The 24393-nt window shown below is 38.6% G+C and overlaps 1 protein-coding gene across 6 annotated transcripts in view; it reads right to left on the bottom strand.

Annotated features, from left to right (window-relative positions):
- Positions 1-3057: 3057 nt before the first annotated feature.
- LOC117291125 (dynein heavy chain 7, axonemal-like) overlaps positions 3058-24393 on the bottom strand; it is a 118953-nt gene continuing 97617 nt past the window's right edge. For 2 of the 6 annotated variants that reach the window (XM_033772661.1, XM_033772667.1), the window contains 15 exons: positions 22518-22610; positions 19285-19461; positions 18718-18879; positions 17558-17758; positions 16521-16526; positions 15082-15243; positions 13977-14162; positions 12983-13120; positions 11252-11257; positions 10274-10279; positions 8482-8712; positions 7860-8012; positions 6782-6959; positions 5485-5588; positions 3058-4835 (listed from right to left, as the gene is read on the bottom strand). In XM_033772661.1, the coding sequence (XP_033628552.1) occupies positions 4629-4835; positions 5485-5588; positions 6782-6959; positions 7860-8012; positions 8482-8712; positions 10274-10279; positions 11252-11257; positions 12983-13120; positions 13977-14162; positions 15082-15243; positions 16521-16526; positions 17558-17758; positions 18718-18879; positions 19285-19461; positions 22518-22610 (2010 nt within the window). In that variant the 3' untranslated portion in view covers positions 3058-4628. The remainder of the gene's footprint in view (positions 4836-5484; positions 5589-6781; positions 6960-7859; positions 8013-8481; positions 8713-10273; positions 10280-11251; positions 11258-12982; positions 13121-13976; positions 14163-15081; positions 15244-16520; positions 16527-17557; positions 17759-18717; positions 18880-19284; positions 19462-22517; positions 22611-24393) is intronic. The other 4 variants (XM_033772663.1, XM_033772662.1, XM_033772665.1 and 1 more) reach the window with 4 other exon arrangements.

Here is a 24393-nt window from a genome sequence, read left to right as displayed (position 1 = left end):
CTCAAACTAGTTAAATGCGAAGGCGTTAGTTTTCGACAATATCAATATTAATGATGAATAAATACAGTTTCCTTTGTGTTTACTAATTGGTATGAGCTAAACTATTTCATCGTCATTAGCTTCGATGAAATACCAATTAGTAAACCTCAAAGGCGCGACCACCATTTTGAAGTGAAGTGTTTGCATGTTAATTCGATGGTGTATAACAACAAACGATTCAGAAAAACCAAAGGTATACTTTGCATTTAAAGCGGCGGCCTTTTTTAAGCTGCGATTTTGTTTTTTACGGCGGCGATTTTTTTTCTTCATTAAAGGTCACAACAAAACTACCCATTTTGTGTGTGATTTGTAGCACGTGAGTAGTTACACATTCAAACCGGGGACCTATACGCCCCTCTTAATATTTATGCATGATGTCATAAATCTTACCCAAAATGAGGCTATGGGCGCACGTTCCCCACCACTTGCAGTGGCTGCGCCCATCGCCTCGTTTTGGATTAGCATTGTGACGTACCGCATGCATAAATATTAAGAAAGGCATATCCTCAACGAAAGAGGGCAAAAGGGTCCACGGTTCGGGAAAGTCCAGAGTTACAAAGCGTGTTCAAAACCAAAAGGAGCCTCTTACATGCGTATACAAACTTCTGTGTGTTGGGGACCCATGAATGTTAATTTTGCTCGTACCTGACAGTATTTCACACATAAATAATTTCTCTAGAGTTTTGGTAATTCTGAGGAATTAAAATTTAAGGTGCTACTTGCGACTAAGCAAGTCACTGTATTCAAATCTAACTCGCAAACGGCTTATTGCCTCGTATGGCCGTCCGAAACAAGGCGTATTTAATTGAGTGGGTGAGACTGCGTATTGACATAATGTGGGACAGTAAATGGATGCAATCTGGTGATCGTTCAGTTCAAAACCAATCAAAATATCTGGCTGTTATTTTCCAGATAATTATCAACTTTGATATATTCACAGGCCATCCCATCTAACCTTTAGATATGGATTTCAAACCGTTAATTATCGGTATTGATCAAACGGTTCTTCTTTAGAGCTGGCTCATGGACACGAACGTAGAGGCCTTAGCAAACCATGCCACGCCTAAAATAGAATGACTTTACTAACGGTTAATGTAGCACAAGGACTGCGTTTTTCCACTGCCCCCCCTTCCCTCCCCCAATCGATTCGTCAGAGTTATAACGATAGGTCGTTATAATAATGAAAGAAAAAAACACCACTGTCACACAAAGTTGTGAGGTCTAGAAATCAAACTCCGAGTATTTTAGGAGAAAGTTACTTCTTTCTCTAGCCGTTTCTCATAATGTTGTATACTATCAACATCTCTCAACTGCTCGTTTAATACCATGGAGCAATAACTACCAAGTCAGTTTTTACGCAAAAAAATATTTTGAGAAATAGCCAACAGTTTTCAGTGCCTTTTAGTGGAAAAAAAGGATGAACAAAATGAGCTAGAAAACGAAACAACATTATGGGCTGAGAGAAATTTGCGTAAAAAATATTTTACTCAGTAGGCCTATATTCAAACAGGTTGGTTTGTTAATGATCCACGAAGAAAGTTTGTCAGTGCTTGGTGATGTAACAGTGGCACAGTCCTTTATATAACTAGCCAGTAATCAACGGTCCACTGTTTCCCCCCTTTAATTAATATATTGACGAGTGCCCTTTGGCGTTCCAAATCACTGATGAAAATGGCCGTGTGGCCACACTGGTTGTCGATATCGTTTACCCCTGCAATGCCCCGACCCCGACCTGCCATTGGTTACTGCAGCCAGTACACCGTCGGAAAACGTGTATAATCTTGATAGATGTTAAATTTGCATCGGGGATAAAGAATGTTCATTTTGGTCTAACCCACATACGTGTATACCGATGAGTGTAAGCACTATATGCTTAGTACTTTCCCTGTGAAACAACATGATAGCATAGGCATATTACTCGGATGGGACTCGAACCAAAGACCCTTGCAATTCTAGAGCAGTGTCTTACCAACTATAGATCACCAAGATCGCCCGATAGCTAGAGGACGTTCCAATCCTATGTTGTTTTAGCAGTGTAACTTGCATCAGGATAAAGAATTATTTATGTTGGTTTACTCATGTACACCCATGTGTGTTAGCACTGTATACCCAGTAGGCCTACTTTCCCAAGCTCTAATGTCGATTTCAAAGACAGTTTGGCAAAACGAAAAAACAACAAACATCTTTAAAACATATTAGCAGACTTAGCCCAGGGTCAACAGCTTTGATATCCTTGGACTTAAATTCTAGCCACTTTCTCTAAAACACATTTGCCAAGTAACTGTTACTTTAAACACGTAGGTACATTTGCGGAATAACTGTTACTTAAAACAGTATTCTTAAAACTTGACATCCTAGGACTTGAATCTAAGTCCCTGTCTCTGAAGAAGTGCACATCACCAATAGTCTTGTTCCAAGACCTTCACACTGATTATAACCCAGCCTCTCTGTATGTATGAGCAGCGCGCCGTATCGCCCGCTAGCTTTGCGCAAGTCTATTCTCGCTACCTTGAGCAGCGCGCCATATCACCCGCTAGCTTTGCGCAAGTCTATTCTCGTTACCATGAGCAGCGCACCGTATCGCCCGCCAGCTTTGCGCAAGTCTATTCAGTAGTTTTTTAAACAGTAGTTTTTATACAGTAGTTTTTTAAACACATTTTTTTTGCCGATATTTTTTACCTTAAGCATGGAGATAATCTTACAACTTATTAGCAATACAGACGTAATAGTGGCTTCTTATAAATACATCACTCAGTGACGCTCACGGCGCTGTAACATACAGTAACGTACAGTAATCCCTGCAAGGTATTTGGGCTACGTTTGAATTACGAGACCTAATCCTTTTTACACAGCACCATGTTATGGTTGGCATGGTGCTGTGGCACAATATGCTGCCAATCAAACCAGGAACACCGTACAAACCCTTTCTCTTTTTGCGATAAGTGCACTGGGTTCTTTTACTTGCGTACACAACACAGACAAGGGTCCACAAAGTTTGACATCCATTTCCGCAATCAATCATCAATCAACACAAGAAGTAATGTTTATTCAAATACACACATTTGTATTTTAAGCCTATTGTGAAATTGCTGTCAGGTGTCCTTTACAGAATAAAGAATAATCATGAAAAATAATACGTTGTTGTTCAGTTTGTGAAACCATTTTGCGATAATAAAATCTCATTCCTGTTAAAGACAAAAATATCATCCTTGGACTTGAATAATAACAATAATATGGACTTATAATGCGCATTTCTCCAGAAAATCGATCAAAAAAACTTATAGCCAGTGCAAACATGAGGCGTGACTACACTTCCTCTATTCACAGTTCCATTCTCGAAGAAATGCAAACCACGACACATTAAACACATTTGTTAAATAATTGCATATCTTTTTTGGAGTGGTGTCAGCTTAGAGATAATCTTCAAACGATTGCATACAGTAGGTAAATGGAACCCACTGTTTGTTTCAATCCTATATAAATGGTAGATAAATACCATAAAACTAAACCCTGAAAATTCATTCCAAAAGGTGGTTGCGTTGCCGAACTGGAGCGGTTAAGTCCACGCAGGAAGAATAATCTGCAATATCAAAACACAATCTGAGAAATGTGACTGTCAGTAATGGTTCTCACATTAATTATTTTTGCAGATAAAAAGTGACATCTTTTTCCATAACCCATTTCTTCTTAGTGAAATGTTTCTCAAAATGCATTACACTACTCAAAGCTGCAGTACTTCTGCTTACTGCAGTACTTCTACCCATTTGCCATGAATTTAAAGATTCATAACAAAACGTATACAGACCCTTTAAATGATAATCTAAATACGATGGATGGAATTTGTGAACACTGGAATTATTTGTCAAGGTGAAAATGTGGACGGACTATTATAGATTTTCTGTACTATAAGATACTTCAAAAATATATACAAATTATATTTACTTTTTAAGGATGGAATGAATTCAGTCACACAAAATATATTACACGTTATATAAAAAACCTCAACGTGATACAATAATAGAATATTCTTAAAATTATCCATAACTTTGAACTGTGGTGCTTTATAAATGGATTATATACAAACCATTGTATTGGTTAATTTTAACTTTATTTGGTCAACTTTTTATCACTTTTCAGTGAAAAGTTTGTGGGTAGTTTTGCATAATACAGTAATTGCTCTGGACGGAGAGAAGAAAAAAACAATTGAAAATCAAACATATCCAATTTGCTTTTCAAACAAACAAATTTTTGGGTTATCAAAATTTAACTCAACTCAACCTTGTTTTATCGACACGCTAAATATTTCCAAATTTGATTTCAACTAAAAGTTTGAATGTTGTTTAATTTTTTCCTATCTACATTTCTTGTCACAAATTTTCTGTCTGAAAGTTTTCAAATTTAATTGTTCAAGTCATTTGAAGCCATACACTTGTTACCTTTTAGTCAATATGTTGTTAGTATACGATAAAAGTGAGTCACACTTTCCCCATTTGAAATATAATACAAATTATTATACAAAAATCTTGAGTCCCCAACCCACCATGCAAAGGTCAAATGTAACCAGAGCGACCCTCTAAGTTACTGATGTTTTAGTTGTCCAGCTGACAGAGTAAGGCCACACCACGTCCGATCCAATGTTGCTTGGGATGTTCAGACGGTAGCAACATACTGATGACAAAGTTAGTTGAGTGGCCTGTCGTTGAGAGTGTACCTCTCCGCTCGCTGGTCTTGTAGACTGGTGCCTCGTAGCTTGGTCGCTCCACTAAATCAGACTTTTTAATGGGCTTCAACCAAATCTAAAGATAAAAAAATGTAAAACATACAATACAATAAAAACAGTTTTTGAAATTTTGCATGTTGGAGATATAATCTAGCAAGGTTTAACGTGAGACCGTTAACTTCAGTAGGATTTGAAACTAATGTTTGCAGTAACATCATGTTCATGAGAAGGATTTAAAGGCACTGGGGTTGATTTCACAAAGAGTTAGGACTCATCTTATCTCGAGTTAGGGCGAGTAAATCCTAAGTTAGGACGAGTAACTCGTCCTAACTTAGGATTTATCTTAAGGTCTGCATGCTACAGTGCAGGGTTGGGACTCGTCCTAAGTCCTAAGATTGGTACTAAGTTAGGAAGAGTTTTGTGAAATCGACGGCTGGATACTATTGGTTATTACTCAAAGTAATTGTGAGCATAAAAACTTACTTTGTAACGAGCAATGGAGAGCTTTTGATGGTATTAAACATTGTAAGAAGTATCATAGTTTTTGAGAAAGAGGTAATTCAATGTTTGCAAGTGCACAAATAATGTTTGAAACGATAAACAGTGCCATTGAACTTCGCTCAGGTTGGAGGACGAAGTTAAGTTGATTTTGGATTTGGTGTTAAATCGTTTGCTGTTACAATAAAGTGAAAGAGCCTAAAATGTATGTGATGTGCTTAACTCACCACTGGCATAGTGTCTTGCAGGACCTTAGGGTAGGACTCGCCAAGTTTGCGAGTCTTACGATCCCAACGGGCACCGTCCAGGAATAGACCATTGATGTACACACCTAGTTTAAAAAAACAATTATACAGTTTAGCACAATCACACTACGTCCATAACTGACATTAGTTATCAATCATATGTCTTTAATATGACCTGTAACATCCACTGTTATTGACTCAATTCCTGTGGTATCATGATCCACAATACATAAAAAAAAAGTCGCCAGACACACAAGGCCTGAAAGCCACTTCAAGGTATGGGCTACAATTATTTTTTTTTCCCGTAGGCCGTTGCCACCTACTCCTAGGGTTGAAACAGGGTTATCCCCTTTACATTCAAATCGGATGTAGGCTTGGGTATCATCAGTCCGAAGCCTGGCCGATAGAGCAGAAAGCACTACCTCCCCATCTTGGTTAAAAGATGTGAAATTTACATCAGGATAAAGAACTATTTGGTTTTACCCTTATACACCGATGTGTGTAAACACTGTATACTCAGAACTGCTCGTAACTAATGTGCAATCTCGGTGGTCTAGATGGTGAGACATTTGCTATAGACCGTATTGAATATGACATCACCGTTCAAATATCTGACCTACAAGATGGCGTCTGTGAACGTGTGCGTGTATGTGCCGTAGAAATCAAACCGGGAATGTTGCATGCTGTGTGCTTTGATGATGTACGCGTTTGGACGCGCATACGGTTTGCCATACAAGATGGCGACTTTTCATAGCAAAAAGGGGTTATTCAATACGGTCTATAGAATGGCAAAGGTCATGGCTCCAATGCCCATCAGAGTAATATGCATGTGAATATTTTTTACAGAACTGAGTATACAGTGCTTACACACATGTGTAGGGGTAAAACCAAATAAATCTTGGTTATGCCAATTTGGGAGTTCAATCCCTGTGTCATACTTTATAGACTACATTCTTCAGGTAACACCCTTACACATGTACATGGAATTTGACTCCCAAAATGGCAGACTAAAGGCAGAAATTAGCTGTGATGTCAGTGAAAGAGGTCTAAACACTAAAATATATCAGTGTCACATGGAATAAAAACTAGATGAGGTCAAGAATTCATCATCAATAACGCAGAACACTAGGTCCCTAATATAAAAAGTGCATGCTGTTCTTAAAAACAGAATTAAAACTGTACATAACCTATAGTTTCAGAATTACTTATATGATTGGGTAACATTGAAACTAAAGAAAGTTTTCAATGAAGGTGGAAATTTTTCGGAGGAGTTCTTTACCATCTTCGGGTGCTTTGTCATATTTCTTGTCGTCCATGACTTCGTAATCAAATCCCAACAAGTCGATAGGAATTGTGTACTTCCTGGCAAAGTTCTGCTGGGCACCGGTTAAGAAAGCTTGTGTGAAGAAGAAACCAGACACCCAGAAGACTGGCGGGGAACCAACGTCATACCAGTCCTGTTTTGGGCAAATTAATAACAGTAACAGATAAGTGTAAAAAAAATTCAAAGGCAAACATAAAAATCAATCAACAAATGTATGACCCAATACTATTGAATACAATATAAACTACCCAAAAAAACCCAACTATTCATCAAAAAGGAGTAAAATTCACATTTAAAATTTAGGCCAATAACATAGTTAAAATACAAGATAAAGACAGCATAAACAAAGAACACAACATTTACATGAATAAAAACTGAATAATAACGCATTAATGAAAATTGTATATAAAAAAACCAATACAACTTGACGCCTACATCCAAAGGTCATAACTAGGGATATATATTTGTTATACTAGCCCCTAAGGTCATAACTAGGGATATATCATTGTTATACTAGCCCCTAAGGTCATAACTAGGGATATATATTTGTTATACTAGCCCCTAAGGTCATAACTAGGGATATATATTTGTTATACCAGTGTACATTATAAATGCTGAACACTTCTGACCTGATCCAGATCCTCAAGAATGCAAACAATTTCATCCTCTGAATATAGTAATGACGCAGATCTTTTGATCCAACTACGGAAGTACGTTGTAGTGAATATTATTATGTCATCATAAGACATGATTCCATTTTGGCAAATAATTTAAACTAAATAGTATCTCCTCTAAGTTGTGTTTTGTTCTAAAAGTTTGCTTGTTTTTATCTGAGCAAATCGGCACAACAGATTGGCATATTTTCGTCTGAGTTTATACTAGCAAGTAATAAAGGGAAACTGACTGAGAAAACTTATAATAAATTTGGGTTGAACAACAAAAAACGGACCCTGTGATTTAGAGCGCCTGCATGAAGGTCAAGCCCCGCTCTAAGGAGATTATTCTTTATTGAACCCTTACTTAGTTTACTTACCTGAAGAAACTTGAGTCTTGCTAAGAAGTCGTTGACGTAACCACCGAGAGGTTTGAGGGAGGGGTAGGATTTCTTCATCCAGACCCCTGGAATCCTGCCTTTCAGCATACTGTTAACCACCTCCTCTAGCTCAGTGGACATCACCACCAGACCCTGAATTGAAAACACACAAATATTAAGTGATGTTTGAACCTTTGCATGGCGTGAAGAATGAAAAAAATACTATAAATAATCGTAAACTTGCGGTTACCTGTTTATTCGCAAGGTTTTGAAAAGTTTACTCTGCTTGTCTTTAGGATAAAAAGAATAAAAAAGACGAACAGAGTATACTGTTCGCAAAGTTGTGACCAAAGTGTCTTTTTTTCAGAGCCAACACTCCCTCAAAAAAGATTTAGTTCATGGCAGTACCCGCATGTTTACTATTATTTATAATTCGATCTTAGTAAAAATATTAGTAAATACAAAATTTAAATAAACAAAATAAGTCCTTGAAAACCTGTAGCATAAGATAACTTTTGAGAAGGTATTTGAATTTTGTGGCACAAAAAACAAAAATCTAAGATTAAGTGTTGGAGAGTTCCATACGCGTGGAGCAGCTGAAGAAAAAGACCTGTGTATTTACCTTGAGAGCTTTCTGTATGTTGATCAAGCTATTCCTGACACTTATCAGTAGGTTGTTAAACCGAGTCATTTCCTGCACCAGGACAGTGTTCATACTTTGTGTGTAGGTCGTAGGATACTTCCTCAGCCCCGCCTCAGTGTCAAAGTTGGGTGGTAACTTGCTCAGGATGTCCGTGGCCACCTCGGTCACTATCTCATCATTTGTCTTGGCACCGCCCTTGGAAGAGCGAGACTGGTTTTGAGGAAAGGAAAAGAGGAAATGTTACTACTTATAGACCTGAGAAAATACAACTAACTGTTGAAAACTGCTAACCAACTAAAAGGAGCTTTAGTATTCTTTGTTTTGTATTACTGTTTTGTTTCTTGCAACATTGTTAGTGGCTTGATTTGACCATAGCAGAGTCTTTCTTGAAGGCTAAATAAAGTCAAGGCTAAAAAGGTTAAGATTCATTTAGCCTTTGAGAGTGACTTGCTCGGCTCGAAACGGCAGACCACTAACTATTGTTTTTGATTTATAGACAAATATCACGTTACAGTAATTTTCTTTATAGACCAATATCACGTTACAGTAATTTTCTTTATAGACCAATATCACGTTACAGTAATTTTCTTTATAGACCAATATCACGTTACAGTAATTTTCTTTATAGACCAATATCACGTTACAGTAATTTTCTTTATAGACCAATATCACGTTACAGTAATTTTCTTTATAGACCAATATCACGTTACAGTAATTTTCTTTATAGACCAATATCACGTTACAGTAATTTTCTTTATAGACCAATATCACGTTACAGTAATTTTCTTTATAGACCAATATCACATTACAGTAATTTTCTTATTCCACACATACTGCATCAGACTGAGGCAGGAGGGAAATATTCTAGTTCCTCTGTTGTGTGCTTACAATAATCATCGAGTGTAATGGGGGTACTGGACAAATATGGTGGCTACGTGAGGTCTATAGTGAATTTTCATGTCTAAATGGATGTTTCAGTGTATGGTATAGTAAGGTGCAGTAATAAGGTTTGTAGCATTTGTCTGTGATAAAATCATAGAGGACAAATGTAACCCTAGGCCTGAGTGATGCTAGCTATAAAATATATAAAGCAATAAATATAAAGAATAACAACAATAACGTTAGGCCTGAGGTGTAGAAAATGTCACAGGAGATCTTATATTAAAATATATTGCGCTACATACTACAAATTACTACTAAGTATCTACAAGTAACAGAAGTAGAAAAGTTTCAATGCAAAGTTTCAAATGCAGAGTTTCAAATGCAAAGATTCAAAAACAAAGTTTCAAACACAAAGTATCAAATGCAAAGTTTCAATTGCAACGTTTCAGATGCAAAGTTCAAATGCAATGTTTCAAATGCAAAGTTTCAAACACAAAGTTTAAAATGCAAAGTTTTAAATGCAATGTTTCAAATGCAAAATTTCAAATGCAAAGATTAAAATACACAATTTCAAATGCAAAGCAGAGATTCAAATGAACAGTTTAAATGCAAAGATTCAAATAAAAAATATTCAAATACAAAGTTTCAAATGCAAAGTTTCAAATGCAATGTTTCAAATGCAAAGATTCAAATGCAAAGTATAAAATGCAAAGTTTAAAATACAAAGTTTCAAATGCAACGTTTCAAATGCAAAAATTCAAGTGCAAAGTTTAAAATGCAAAGATTCAAATACAAAGTTTCAAATGCAAAGTTTTACAAATGCATTCAAACAAATCATATTTGATTTCATAAGGATATGGATATTTTTCAAGAAGCATTGGTACAATACCTGAGCCTGTGAGCAGAAATGGTGGATTCGATGATGGTGGATATTCATGCATTCAAGGGATAATGCAGTGAAAGGGCACAATGTGAGATATGAAGGAAATGGGGAGAAAAATGGTCATAATGGTTATGAAGTGACAAACATGCACAGATTTAGGATTCGCATAAAAACACGAAATCATGCACACAGATATCATGCACACACAAAATGAATATACAACTACATGTACACTAGAGCAGTCTTGATTTCATGTACATTTCTGTCAGGAGAGGGGGAGGGGAAAGAGAGAAAGGGGGAGGATACAGCATTTAAATTGATTAATATCACATCAAATACAAACATTAATTTCAGTTAGTGAATACATAGGAAGGCACACCATTAGCAATAACCTCATTGAAGTATTAAATAATGATTATTCAAAAAATTATCTCAATTAAAATATTGTTCAAGCAAATAGTATGCTAGATGGAATACAACATTTAATGTGTTGTTTGAGACTGAGATAAATATGCATTTGAGACTACATTTGTATCCGCCCAAAAACGGGAAAAAAAAAAATTAAAAAATAAAAATAGAAATAGCAGTGGTACCCACTGCTAACACATAGGATTCAAACTGCCTCTAGCCACCGGGCTAGCTCAGTGGTATAATGGTAAGGCATCGGCTCTAGCAATGCAAAGGCCTTAGGTTCGAATCCCACCCGAGTGTTTTTGCCTGTTAAAGTATACATCGCTTAAATACACATTGCCTTTGGTATAATTGGGTAAAAACCAAATTATATAACAATAACAATAATTGATGTAAATACTTTTCATAAAATCTGTAGTGTTTTTTTTGCAATCTGTTTTCTGTTGTGGCAAAATGTAAATTAATGACATCGTTAATGAAAATCTTGCCCTTTGTGCACAAGTGATCCAAATGGATTTTTTGAAAAAAATGTGTCAAAACAAGGAAGATGTCGTCACCAAGTTCTCAACATACCTGACTCTGTATATGGGCATCGTGTGTTGTCAGGTTAAGTGATGATTGGCATTGGTGTACGCAACACACACATTATGATGAGGAGATGTTTATGTGATTTCACAGCAGGAATAAAATGCAGCAAGTGGAATTATCACAGCACACAGGATGGTAAGATGGGAAGGAGAGGTTAAAGGTTAAACACAGGTCAAAGGTCAACAGGGATAATTACACATTGGCTTTGACAAAGGATGGAGAAAAAGAAAAGATTTCATTAAAGAGCAAGTTCGAGTGCACACCATATGGTTAACTAAAGATTGACTATATTGACTGGAACACAGGCTAGTCGACCATTGGTTGACTAGTGTGGTCGACCATTTGGAACCAGCCGCATGACCATGGTTTCTTCAAGGCATGTTCCATTCTATCATGTATAAAGCGCAGAGGGGAACCAGTGACACTTTAGCAAAACCGCGGTAAGCAATGAAGTGTTGAATACCGTGGTATCGTTGGTTGACTAGGCTTCCATACGAGTCGTTTGAGTGACCGCGCATGCACATTGCTGGTCAGTAGTTGACTAAATGTGTGCACTCGACTTGCTCAAAGTTGCATAGCCCTGTTTTTGTTACACCAGTTTGGGGTCATAAATTGCCTGTTCCCTTGTAAGGCAATCAATGTACACCTTATTCTATGCAGTAACCCCTAAACATGGCAAGCAGGGTACACACATGCATGTGTGGGATATGGAGATAAAGATACACCAGCATGTAAAGCAAATGATAGTTAGGCTGATTGGTCACTGCAAATCAAGTCTCAAAGATCTGCGTTAAGCACCCATCAGAAAACTCTGCAAATCACCAGTAAAGGCTAGGGATAATTGGGAGGGATCGGGGAGGGGGGGGGGAGGACGGGTACATTGAATATGATAATGATTCATAGTTGAAATCTCTACATGCAATGCAATGAAGAACAATATTAAGAGAACAATGAGCTATCCTAGTCGAATATAAGCAGAGCATGATTTAAAGTAGAAGCACTAATTCGTAATTGTGAAATGAATATGGAGAACAAGTATGAAAAGAAGTTTTGGACATTATGTCGTGGTTCAGATATTTTAAAGTAAAAGATTGTGCCCAGCAGCCAGGGCTTTGTTTCATAGGGCTGCTCACCACAGAATTCTGCGCTTATGGTGCGCAGTAAAGAGTGTGATTTTTGGGGGGTGGAGCGATAGAATTCTGCGATAAGAGGCGACATGACATTGGACTGTGGTCTAAACCAGAGTAGGCAAAGCTCACTGGCAAACACTTGGGATAAAAAGACGACCTGAGTGAAACGACACGCTTCTTTTTTCAATAGATGGAGGCTGAATGGATTTATTGGACTGTTGAAATGAACTGGGTACAAATTCATGGTTCTGCTTCCAGCAGAATTCTGCGCTTACAGCACCCTGTAAAGTACATAATTCTATGGCCCTTGGCTCAATTTTATAATAAAGCCTGTAAGCACGGACAAGTCTTGCTACGCAGAAACTGAGTACCAGAGTAAAAGTTGCATTTTTGCAACTGGTGTCCCATTAATTGTTTGCTTAGCAAAATAATTTGCTAAGCGTTGTTTTCTGCTTACTGCTTTATGATATTGGGCCTAGAAGTGCAGAATTACACAGTAAGCAGATTCAATTGTAACAGAGCTCAAGAAGATGTTATATTCATGGCAGCTAGTGATAGGATAGTAGTGAGTTATGTTTATGTATACCTGAGTCAGAAGGATGTTATCGAAGAGGAGTTTAGTCTCGGACTGTTCCTTGGTGATGTCGGCGTTGGCGTGCATGCCAAAGATCTCAGGGTTAGCGATGATTGGAAGGTTCTTGGTGTACTCTAGATAACTCTCGTACTGTAATTATATCGAAAAAATCAAATTGAATATTAAGGCAAGTTTGCAAAAAGGTGTGAAAGAAATTGAAAAACTATTTTGGGTTAATCATGTCGTGTCGTGGCCGAGCGGTAACTTTGAAACTTGCCCTGTAGTGTTTTGTTATTTCCTTTGAGGGTACTGCAGCATGGTCAAACCTTTTTCCTGTACCATATTGTGGCTATGTAACAACCAAAGTGCAGGCTGTGAAAAGACATACGAGGGAACAAGCAGTGGTTCAGCATTTAAAATCCATTGAAAATACAGGAAAATGGATTTGAATTTTTGTTTAATCTTTACAGATTTGTGAGAGATCTAGAGCTCTGCCTCTGAGCTTGAGTGCTTGATCTTGGTATCAGTCTTAGAGATTAAGGTCTCGATCACAGTCTTAAAGGGGAGGTGTCAGTCTCGAAAGGGGCCATCTTAGTCTCAGTCTTGGTATCGGACATTGAGATTTTGTCTTGGACATTGAGGTCTTGGTCACGGTCTCAGTCTCAAAGTACAGGTCTCAGTCTCAAAGGATGGTGTTGGTCATGTCTCAGACTTTTCCGTCTCGACTACAACACTGCTGAAACACTGTCAGAGTTAATGAAATAGCGTTTGAAGACCTCCAGGTGCTCCTTTGTTTTAGCAGCGGCGCGGCGGCGCTGGGAACAAGGAGGATCCCAACTGTTGAATGGGAAATGCTATTCCCCATGGGCGAATAGGTCTTTTTGATCGCCGGTGCGGATGGGAGTAATAGTGAATGTCACGTGAAGTTAGTTCCACCAATCAAATGACAAGGATCTGTATGTCAGTTATATGATGACAACTATTCAACCTATGAGGAGGCACTTACATCTCCTGTCTTGGGTGCATAGTACAACCCACTGTTATCAAACCGGTAGTCATCCGTATCAATGATTCCAGGACAGTACATCTTTTCTAGGATGTTATGAAGATTACGTCTGTCCCATGGATCCGTTACACGGCCTCCGTAGTTACACTCGCCCGTCAGGTACTTGATGGCATCAAAGGGTGTATCCTGCAAATAAAAACGTTGAAATACATGTTTTAAACATCGAGAGCAAGGATTCTTTTTGATATAAACACGATTTGATTTTGACCCTTACACCGATGTGTATAAAGCACTGTATACTCAGTACTTTCCCCAAGTTCTGTGAACAAAATCCACGGCCAAATCACTAGCCTGGGGGATTACCACTCGACCACGGGCTAGCCTGAACAATGCAAACTGTATACAAAAAAAACACCATAAACCTTCATGGTTGATATTACCATATGTATTTTGCTTCTCATGAAATTATAGCAGCTTTTGTAGTCACTTTTACAATGCTTATGTGGCAGGGGATTCTGTCCCCCGAAGACTCTGTGTGTCCTCACCCCCCCCCCCCTTTCATACGGCATTCTGTGTACAACTTCTGATACCGCCCTCTTTTGAATCATCCTCCTCCAGCCCATGTTAGTTTCCCTTTTGGGACAGAAACTCTAGGGGATTTAATCTCCCATGTTGGAGGAAAAGTCCAGGGGAACCCTTGCAGTGAGGTAGGGACTGAAAACCCAATCCACATAGTGCCCTCAGCATGATTTGAACCAGAGTCCATGAGGTGAAAGGCAAGGAAAGGAACCACTACAACGACCTATAACCACCCTGAACTCAGAAAATATTGAGTATACAGTGCTTAATACACATTGGTGTTAAGTGCGGTGATTATGTAATAATGAACTAGTCAGGCATGAAGACATGAGTGGCCAGCTCGCAAGCTGGCCACGAGGCCGTCAGTCTGAATCCTGCATCGAAAGCTGAACTACGTGTTACTTCTGATCCGTGTCCAGGACTCGACTCCCCCATTAGCGCCAGTAAAACATAAGTGCAAAAACCAAATTTATCCTCAATACAAATATAACATCTATTACACCGGCGTTCTATATGCTATGCCCACCTCATACTCATTCAGGAACATAGCAAGCTGGCGAACACTGATGCGTAAATCTGTCTCGTTGAACTCGTATGGGATGTTCCAACCGATAGGACCAAAGTTTCGTCTCTCTTGGACCAAGGCGTGGAAGAAACATAACCCATAGAGAAGCTTCTTCCAGGCTCTCTGCAATAAAAAGGAAGCAATTCACGTTATGAAAGACTTCAACGATGTAGTAATTCTGAATAAGACATCAATTAACCAAGATGACTTCATTCAGGCGTGATATTTGGTCCATGGAAAACAATAGGAATATTTCTATCAAGTACAAGAGCTGACCTACAGGTACAGCTGTAAATCAGATTTTTCCAAGGGCAAAATACAAAATCAGAAATTGGACTAGAGTAGGAAGCATATCAAGCCTGTTCATTGTTATGTTCCCAGTATAAAAATCAGATATGAATGTGGTAAGAACAGGAATGGGGTTGGTTTCAAAAAGAGCTACGATTGATCATAACTGTGATTAATTGCTAACCAAAGTGAAATGTCATACATGTAAATACAAACCACTATGGCAATACTGACAAGTGACAACTCATCTTACGATCAATCTTGGTGCTTTGTGAAATTGAGCCCTGGCAAGTTTCTTTTCATTTTGCAAAAGTGTACAGGAAACTATTTGAGCCAAATTGATGAAGTTTTGACTCTGACAAAAGAAATGGTCTAAGTTTTATGACCATATAATGTAACCAGGGGTGGATTTCACAAAGAATTAGGACTAGTCTTATCTTGAGTTAGGACCAGTTACTAGCCCTAACTTAGGACTATCCATGCAGTTTGTATCCTAGGATAGGACTAGTCCTAAGTTAGGACTAGTCCTAACTCTATGTGAAATCGACCCCCTGGTCGTTAAATGTATAGACCATGTAATCTGTGACATCACATGCTTACAAAAGAGCCACAGAACCTGGACTTCCTGCAGGCAAGATTTGCACACAGCTCTGGACGAAAATATTCAACCTTACACTTAAGGGAGATTGCACGGTGCGATTTTTATCAACTTTTGGTATTCAAGTAGGCACATCTCAAAACTTGTTCAGTTTTATTTTCATAAATCTTGAGTTAATCTAGAAATTATGACGCAAGATGTGAACATTTCCCATATGACCAGTGCAGTATCTTGCCTGCCAGAAAGGCAGAATGTTTAAAATTGTACACAGTCACTCTCTATGTAGACAATGGTTACATGGTCTATATCAGGGCCCAATTTCATAAAGCTGCTTTAACAGCAAATACTGCTTTCAAATTTAATGCTAAGCAAAAACAAGCAAGTTACCAGTCACAAATTGTACAGGTGGAAAGCTATTTCGGCTGGCAACCATATTTTGGTGAGCATGTTTTTATAGTGCTTAGCTACTTTTTGGAAATTAGGCACAGAGAAGACGTTTATAGGGAAACCATACCTGAGACTGCAGATGGAAACACCAGGATTGGAACATGTAGATGATGATATCAAGGGTTGGTTATATTCACAGCACACCAAAGGGGAGATATCACAGCAAGTGGGTATAATGGGATGGAAAGGGTGAAGGAGAAGATGCGTGAACTGCAAGTTCTTTAATGAATGATACAGGGAGGGTTGGGAGGGGGGGGGAGTGATTTGATAATAAAGCAAGCAGGGAAAAAGATTGTTTAAAATCTACTGAAGGAAAGTGTTAGAGTGACAGTACGAGGGGAAGAGGCGGTGTTAACCCTTGAGAGACCAAAGTTGCAAGCAGCTGCTACAAAAATGCCTATAGCCCCCGAAATATTTGCCCAACTTTTGCTCAAACAATGGGGTCAAAGAAATCGTTTGGGACTGAATTGAAATTTTCCAATGTTTCCCACGTAAACATAGAATCTACATCTCAAAAAACACATTATTAATTTTTCTGACATTTGACCTGATTAGCAATGTCTGGGTGTATGGTGATGATTATAAAGAAATAAATGGTCCCTAAAGGATTAAGTCAAGGGTTGTTTTCTAATATTTTTTTGTCTTTCTGCCGGCTGAGAGAATGCTGAGGAACTTTCACCAACACCCAGTCTCCCTTCCCCCCATAACGAAGCCATTTTAAAACTTACAATTGGCAGGTAGGGAATGAAATGTCACAATAGGCAATTACAGGCAACTAGTGGTCAATTTCACAAAGAGCTAGGACAAGTCCTAAGAGATATTAAAAACATATGGCAAGTTGTAAGTTAGGACGAGTTTCGTCCTAACTCGAGATAAGACTAGTCTTAACTCTTTGTGAAATCCACCCCTGACATATTTTTTGGGTTTTAAACCATACACCGATCCCGATTTCCTGGATAAAAAATTGTTGGTGGAACAAATCAAAGCAGAGTTGAATGAAGCATAAGAGAACATCATGTCAGCAAATCAAACAAGCAATAAAAAAAATCACAGAAAAAAAAAAAAATCTTTTTGAGATGGGAAAAAATGTTCCGCAGTACAAACCTCTGCCTTGACGCCAGTAAAGAATTCCGGATCCGAGATGGGATCGCTCAGATAGGAGCGGATGACATTGGATCTCAGGCCCTTGGGAGGCTCATTGGTCATCTTCACTCCATTCTGCAACACGGCCACGGGGAAATGGGGTGATGGGTAGGATGTTAACCACAGACGGAAGTCTGGATGGGTGGTTTCTGGGTTCAACTCCTGTATGGGGAGAGAGAAAAGATTGTGACATTGTCCTAAATTTCAGTTCTTTCGAATCTGGGCCCAATTTTAAAGAGCTGCTGAAGTATAAAAAGCTGCTAAGCACAACAAAATTATGCTTACCAGAATAAGGTTACAAGCTAAAAAAAACACTAGCTTGCCGGTAAGCGTTCCAGTAAGCTTGTCGGTAAGCTTGTCAATAAGCTTGCCTGTTTCTTGCTGGTGAGCTTGACGGTCTCTAATTGACTACCTTCGGACAGGTATCCTAAGCTAAAAATCATTGAGTTCACCCAGTGACATATTTATTTGTTACTGACTTGAGGTCCCTGATACACTTTTATGAATTCAACAAGGTGACCAGTCTTTTCTCTTTATCTTTTCATCCTTTCTTTGCATTTTAAGCCGCGTTCGCATTGGACTTTTGGGTGTGTTAACTTACCGGCCCGGTGTGTTAACTTACCGGCCTGGTTTGTTAACTTACCGGCCCGGTGTGTTAACTTACCGGGCCGGTAAGTTAACAGTTGTTCGCACTTGGATTAATTTGTGTCAGGTAACTTACCAAGGGCCTTTCTTAAACCTCGGCTTGGGCTCCGGCTCATGCTTAGGCTCCGCGCGCTGCGTACGCAGTGGAAACGCAGCTATGTTTTTAACCTGCATTTTTTGAGCTGCATGTATTGCACGCAATGGCTCGAACATCAGCAGTCCCTGTTAAGTTAACATTGTTAAGTTACCGTGGCTCGAATCAGCCTGTTAAGTTAACAGCGCCGTGGCGGTAACTTTCCACCCCGGTAAGTTACTGGCTGTTCGAACTTGGACTTATTATCGGTAAATTAACAGTTTGGGGTGGTAAGTTAACCATTTTAAGTCCAATGCGAACACGGCTTTATATGTGCTTCTGATAATTGTTATGTAAAGGGCACAAACTAAATTGTACTATATTTTTTTCCCCTTCAACGTACCTCACAGATCTTCTCCAACGTGGTCATCCAAGAGACGGCTAAATGACAGTTCTGAAGGACCACCCAGGTCCCTTCCTTGACTCCTTTCTCAATCAGACGCATTGCGATCGGACCCTGACCCTGGCCAAGAGACAGTGAGCTCAGCTTGCTGCCTCCAAAACCCTAGAACAATAAAGACAATTATATTTATATGAATATTCGTTAGCATAAAAGTAACCTGGTAAACAAGCAATGGAGAGCTGTTGATAGTATAAGACATTGTGAGAAACGGCTCCCTCTGAAGTAACGTAGTTTTCCAGAAAGAAGTAATTTTCCACTTAAATATTCAAATTTGATTTTGAGACCTCAGAATTAGACTTTGTTGTCCTGAAATCAAGCAACTTCGTGTGACAAGGGTGTTTTTTCTTCTGTTATTATCTCGCATCTTCGACGACCAATTGAGTTAAAATTTTCACAGGTTTGTAATTTTGTGCATAATATTGAGATACACCAAGTGAGAAGACAGGTTTTCGACAATAACAAATAGTGTCCAGTGTCTCTAATGAATATGAGAGATTTCTATTTTACCTGATCATCTGCAAACTTGAGGAGAGCAGCTGTGGGGTCGCTACCGGGAGACAGAACGAAGATGAGCGGTGCACAGCAATGACTGTCATTAAACGCCTTGCCCAGATCAAAGGGTGGAGGTTCAATAAACTTACGATGGAGCTTCTCGGTGACAAAGGCTTGTATGGCTGGTACAACCTGAATAATTGAGTTGGGTAAGAAATAGTTTGGCAAGATTGGTCAAAGGTTTTTTCGTATCATCTCTTTAACAGAACACAATTCTTCAACTTTGAATACTTTTTCTTAGCATGTACTATAGTACAACAAGTCATTTCTAAATCTACAAAAAAAAGTTAAATAAATTTCAGATAAGAAATGCAATTTGAATTGAATAGGCTGGCAATTTTCCTTGTTCCTTTCCAGAACGTCTTGGTTGGCACTGATAACTCCTAAAACAGTTTGTGTACAAAAACAATTTTTACAACAAATCTGCACAAGAATGGGTTACTCCATGAATAAAAATAACCACAGTAATGTAGAAACGAAAACATAAACAACAAAACAAGAATATAAATATTATTCTTAACAATGGAAAATACATCAAAATTCATTTTTTACACCCACATGGTTGGAAATAACCAACACACGGTCATGTTTTATCAAATTAAAAAAAACAGAATATGTCACAAAAACAAATTGCAGTCTGTGCAATGGAACATATATTGCAATTAATCTATGTACCAATTGGTTAGACAGTTATTATTGTATATGATAATAAAATATAAACACAGTATCGCAGAAAGCAATCACAGTAATGAAATAGAAAGCTAGAAATCAGAAAGAACAAAAGGTAAATTGTAGCATACATTTATAAAGCAGACAATCTCAACATATACATGTACATACAGTATAGCAATCAGTATACAGTACTAAGATACACAAAGCATATGGCAATATGACAATGGCTGCCACTCAAAACCAGTCATGTTAAAGTCTTATAGCCAGCATTGAAACATAGAAAGAAAACAAATATGGTAAGCGTACATGTAGGCCTATGTTGCCTTTATCGCGAACCCTCCTAAAACCTATAATCCTTTATACAGAAATGAGGGTTCAGAAGGACGGAGGGCTGCAGGCTCAAAATAATTACTGCCCCAGTCATACCATTTGCTGTCACTGGCCTAGGTGTACCAGTTGCTCTGCCCCAGGCCTTGCTTATCACTTGCCTAGACCAATTGCTTACCACTGGCTCAGGCCTCGCTTATCATTTGCCTAGACCAATTGTATATCACTGGCCTAGGCATACCAATCGCTTATCACTGGCCCAGGCATACCAATTGCTCTGGCCCAGGCCTTGCTTATAACTTGCCTATACCAATTGCTTTTCACTGCCCTAGGCATACCACTATTATTTCAATCCAATTGGATAATTTAAATTGGATAAGAGAATATTGGAAAATTGGGGTCACCTGAGAGCAAGTTGGCAAGTTTGTTAATGATGGAAAGATAAGGGGAGAGGGGGTATATCATAAATACAACATAATCATTTGTGTAGAAACAAGATTCCTAAAACACAAGTTTAAACAAAGAAACAATAATATTGCAAAGCGAACATCCATTCACATTGATGATTTGAAAAAAATGAGGAGAAATAATAGCAAACATACAAACTTGAATACATCAAGAAACTTCACAACATAATGAAATAGGCGAGACAAACAGGAGACACATTAACTCTATACAAACAAGTCTGAATTGAAGCATAATAAATTATGAAATGTAATATAACAATCCATTTGGATGGGGAAAAAAATCAATACAGTAAAAAGAGTCAACTGGGTGTCACTATTGACACTTCCAGGTAATTTGCACACAAATAAGGAAAAGCAAAAGTGACAGCCATTTAAAACTAGGATGATGAAATGGGGAACAAAAATTCCCGTGAGTGTAGTAAAATCTAACAATTCAAATTAATTCCAGACAATAATGAAGGCACTGACCAATTAATTGCTTATAACGGTTGAGTGAGTGCAGATATATGAATCATGATTGAATTGGGGCATTAAGGTAATGACTGACGCTAAGCTTAACTGACGCAAATTAATTAGGTAAATTGGCCTAATAAGACGTAAAATACACAAATTGCTCATGGGAGTACATGTATGCCCATGTCCAGACTAATTTAAAATTTTGTAACAAAGTAAATTACATGTAATAAGCCTTTCTGAGATATGGCAGGCACATTGCTGCAACACTATTAGGTTTGGGTAAATTTGTGTACATGTACATACATGTATGTCACCCAAACTAAACAGTGCACTCCTATAATGTCCGCCATACCTCAAAAGGCTAATTGGTATGTCTCATTTTGTGTTGTCGCTGAGCGGTCTAGAGCATTGAACTCAAGTTCTGATGTCATTACAGAGTGTGGGTTCAACTCCCTGTCAAGACTACTGTGAATAATTACTTCTCATCACCTAGGAGTGAATGGGTACCTAACGAGTGCGAGTGATGCGATGAGAAACTTATGCATCAATTTCACTGCCGGGGCTGCATACTCTAAAGTTGAGATAGTTTCAGGTATGCTTAATGCCAAATAAACAGGGAGAGTTTGGCCCACCCATGGCAAACCAGCATAACTCAACAATTTTTGTTTCTTATTTTAGTATCATAATAATATCATTTTATAATCATAATATTAAAGTCTTATATAGCGCACGTATCTACCAAACAAGGTACTCAAGGCGCTGAGTATATCTACAAATTTTCAGAAAGATATGTTATTGCGGTGATGAATTCTGAGACCCAACTATTTAGCACCTTCTAAGGGTTTACAAGGTGCTACGACGCATACAGCAGCCACAGCCAGGAACACCGCGGCGGACCCCTTCTCTTTTCGATAAGTGCACTGGTTTCTTTTACATGCGTTTCAAAACACATGGGTCCAACGGCTTTACGTCCCATCTGAAGGACAAAGCCATGGTCAAGTGTCTTGCTAAGGACACAAGTGTCACTGCTGTTAAGATCCTTACTGGGTAAATTGGGGGCGTTTATTCCATTCCAGAGTGTCAAAGACATATTAATATAGGTTTCAACACATTGTACATGTCAGGCATGTATTTACTGACTGCTCCCCCCCCCCACGGAGTAAAGAAATTAATGTTGAGAAACTGTGGAGAAAGGTGGTTAAGTTCCAGAAGGCAAGAGTGGATTTTACATGTTTTATAATTTTTTAGTTTGACATTTTAATGTACCTTATCAGGGCGGAGACATCTCAGAGTTAGAAGTTTCTGAAACAATCCTAGACTCTCGTTCCACTCTCCTGGAAGCGGCATTGTTTGAGGGGTCTGTGCATAGGAGATTAAAGAGAGCAAGATTAAAGTGTGGGCTTTGAAATTAGTCTGTTAGTCAGTCTGTAATCACAGACTAGAATATTTTGAGATTTTTCAATGAGGGACAACCAGTACTTAAATTCAAAGCCAACATCGGTAGAAGCGAGTAAAGTAAAAAAAAATATCAAAGTCTTATATAGCGCACGTATCTACCAAACAAGGTACTCAAGGCGCTGAGTATATACAAACTTTCCCAAAGATAGGTTATTGAAGTGATGAGTTATGAGACCCAAATATGTAGCACCTTATAAGGGTTCACAAGGTGCTATGGTGCATTAAGCAGCCACAACCAGGAACACCGGGGCGAACCCCTTCTCTTTTCGATAAGTGCACTGGGTTCTTTTACATGCGTTACACAACAAATAGGACCAATGGCTTTACATGTACGTCCCATCCAAAGGATGAACCAGTGGTTAAGTGTCTTGCTTAAGGACACAAGTGTCAAGGCTGGGAAAGCGAGTACACTTACATTTACGGTCTGTCTTTGTTTTTAGACAAGATAAAGACAGGCAGGGTTTGAATTTTATACTGGGTCGCCAGCCCAAGGCTAGTAGTTATACTGGGTCGCCAGCCCAAGGCTAGTAGTTATACTGGGTCGCCAGCCCAAGGCTAGTAGTTATACTGGGTCGCCAGCCCAAGGCTAGTAGTTTAAAGGCAGTGGACACTATTGGTAATTACTCAAAATAATTATTAGCATAAAACCTTACATGGTAATGTGTAATGGGGAGCTGTTGATAGTATAAAACATTGTGAGAAACAGCTCTCTCTGAAGTGATGTAGTTTTCGAGAAAGAAGTAATTTTCCACGAGTTTGATTTCGAGACCTCAGATTTAGAATTTGAGGTCTCAAAATCAACCATCTAAACGCACACAACTTCGTGTGACAAGGGTGTTTTTTCTTCATTATTATCTCGTAACTTTGACGACCAATTGAGCTCAAATTTTCACAGGTTTGTTATTTTATGCGTAATGTTGAGATACAGCAAGTTAGAAGACTGGTCTTTGACAATTACCAATAGTGTCCAGTGTCTTTAAGTGTCGGGCCAGTAAACTCATGACCGGACAAATATTTTTCATATTTTTTTCTTCAGTTGAATAAGAAGAACTCACTCTGTGTATGTAATATACTGTTCCAATGTAATTGACTTTGAGTCTGATAGAATACCCTTCAATTGTACATGTATTTAGTAATGATGTATTACATGTAATATCAAAAGACAAATGAGATATATCTATCTTTTAGCACTTGTTCAAATAAGAATAGTAAAATGTATGTTAAGTTGTGTCTGGAAGTATTTTTTAAATTTTGATTGTGGGCTTGTACAGCAATAGACCAATCCATTAAGCTCTGCCCCATTGCCTATATACACCAATCACAACCCTGATTGCACAACCAAAAGTCCAACAAAAGTCCAACATGCGTGCGCGTATGCTTGGCCCGCGCGGTAGAGTTGTGCAGAATCATGTGTGGCATTGGAGAGGCTCACGCGTTCTTGCTCACACACGCGCCGTGGGCGGAGCCTTATGGATCTGTCAATAGGAGACTTTCTGGGACGACAGGTGGCAGCAGACTTACCGGGTAAAGCCATTGTTCTCAGAATTATGCGCATGTTCAGAACTACGTAAACAATGGACATTTTCCCGGTAAGTCTGTTGCCACCTAGCGCTGGAAAGTCTCCCATTCTGGCCCAGTAAACAGTAAACATTATGAGCAACAAGACCCTGTGGGCTTGTGGTCC

This window comes from Asterias rubens, chromosome 6, assembly GCF_902459465.1.
Source record: "Asterias rubens chromosome 6, eAstRub1.3, whole genome shotgun sequence".
Lineage (NCBI taxonomy): Eukaryota > Metazoa > Echinodermata > Asteroidea > Forcipulatida > Asteriidae > Asterias > Asterias rubens.
This window is presented reverse-complemented; position numbering and strand designations above follow the sequence as displayed.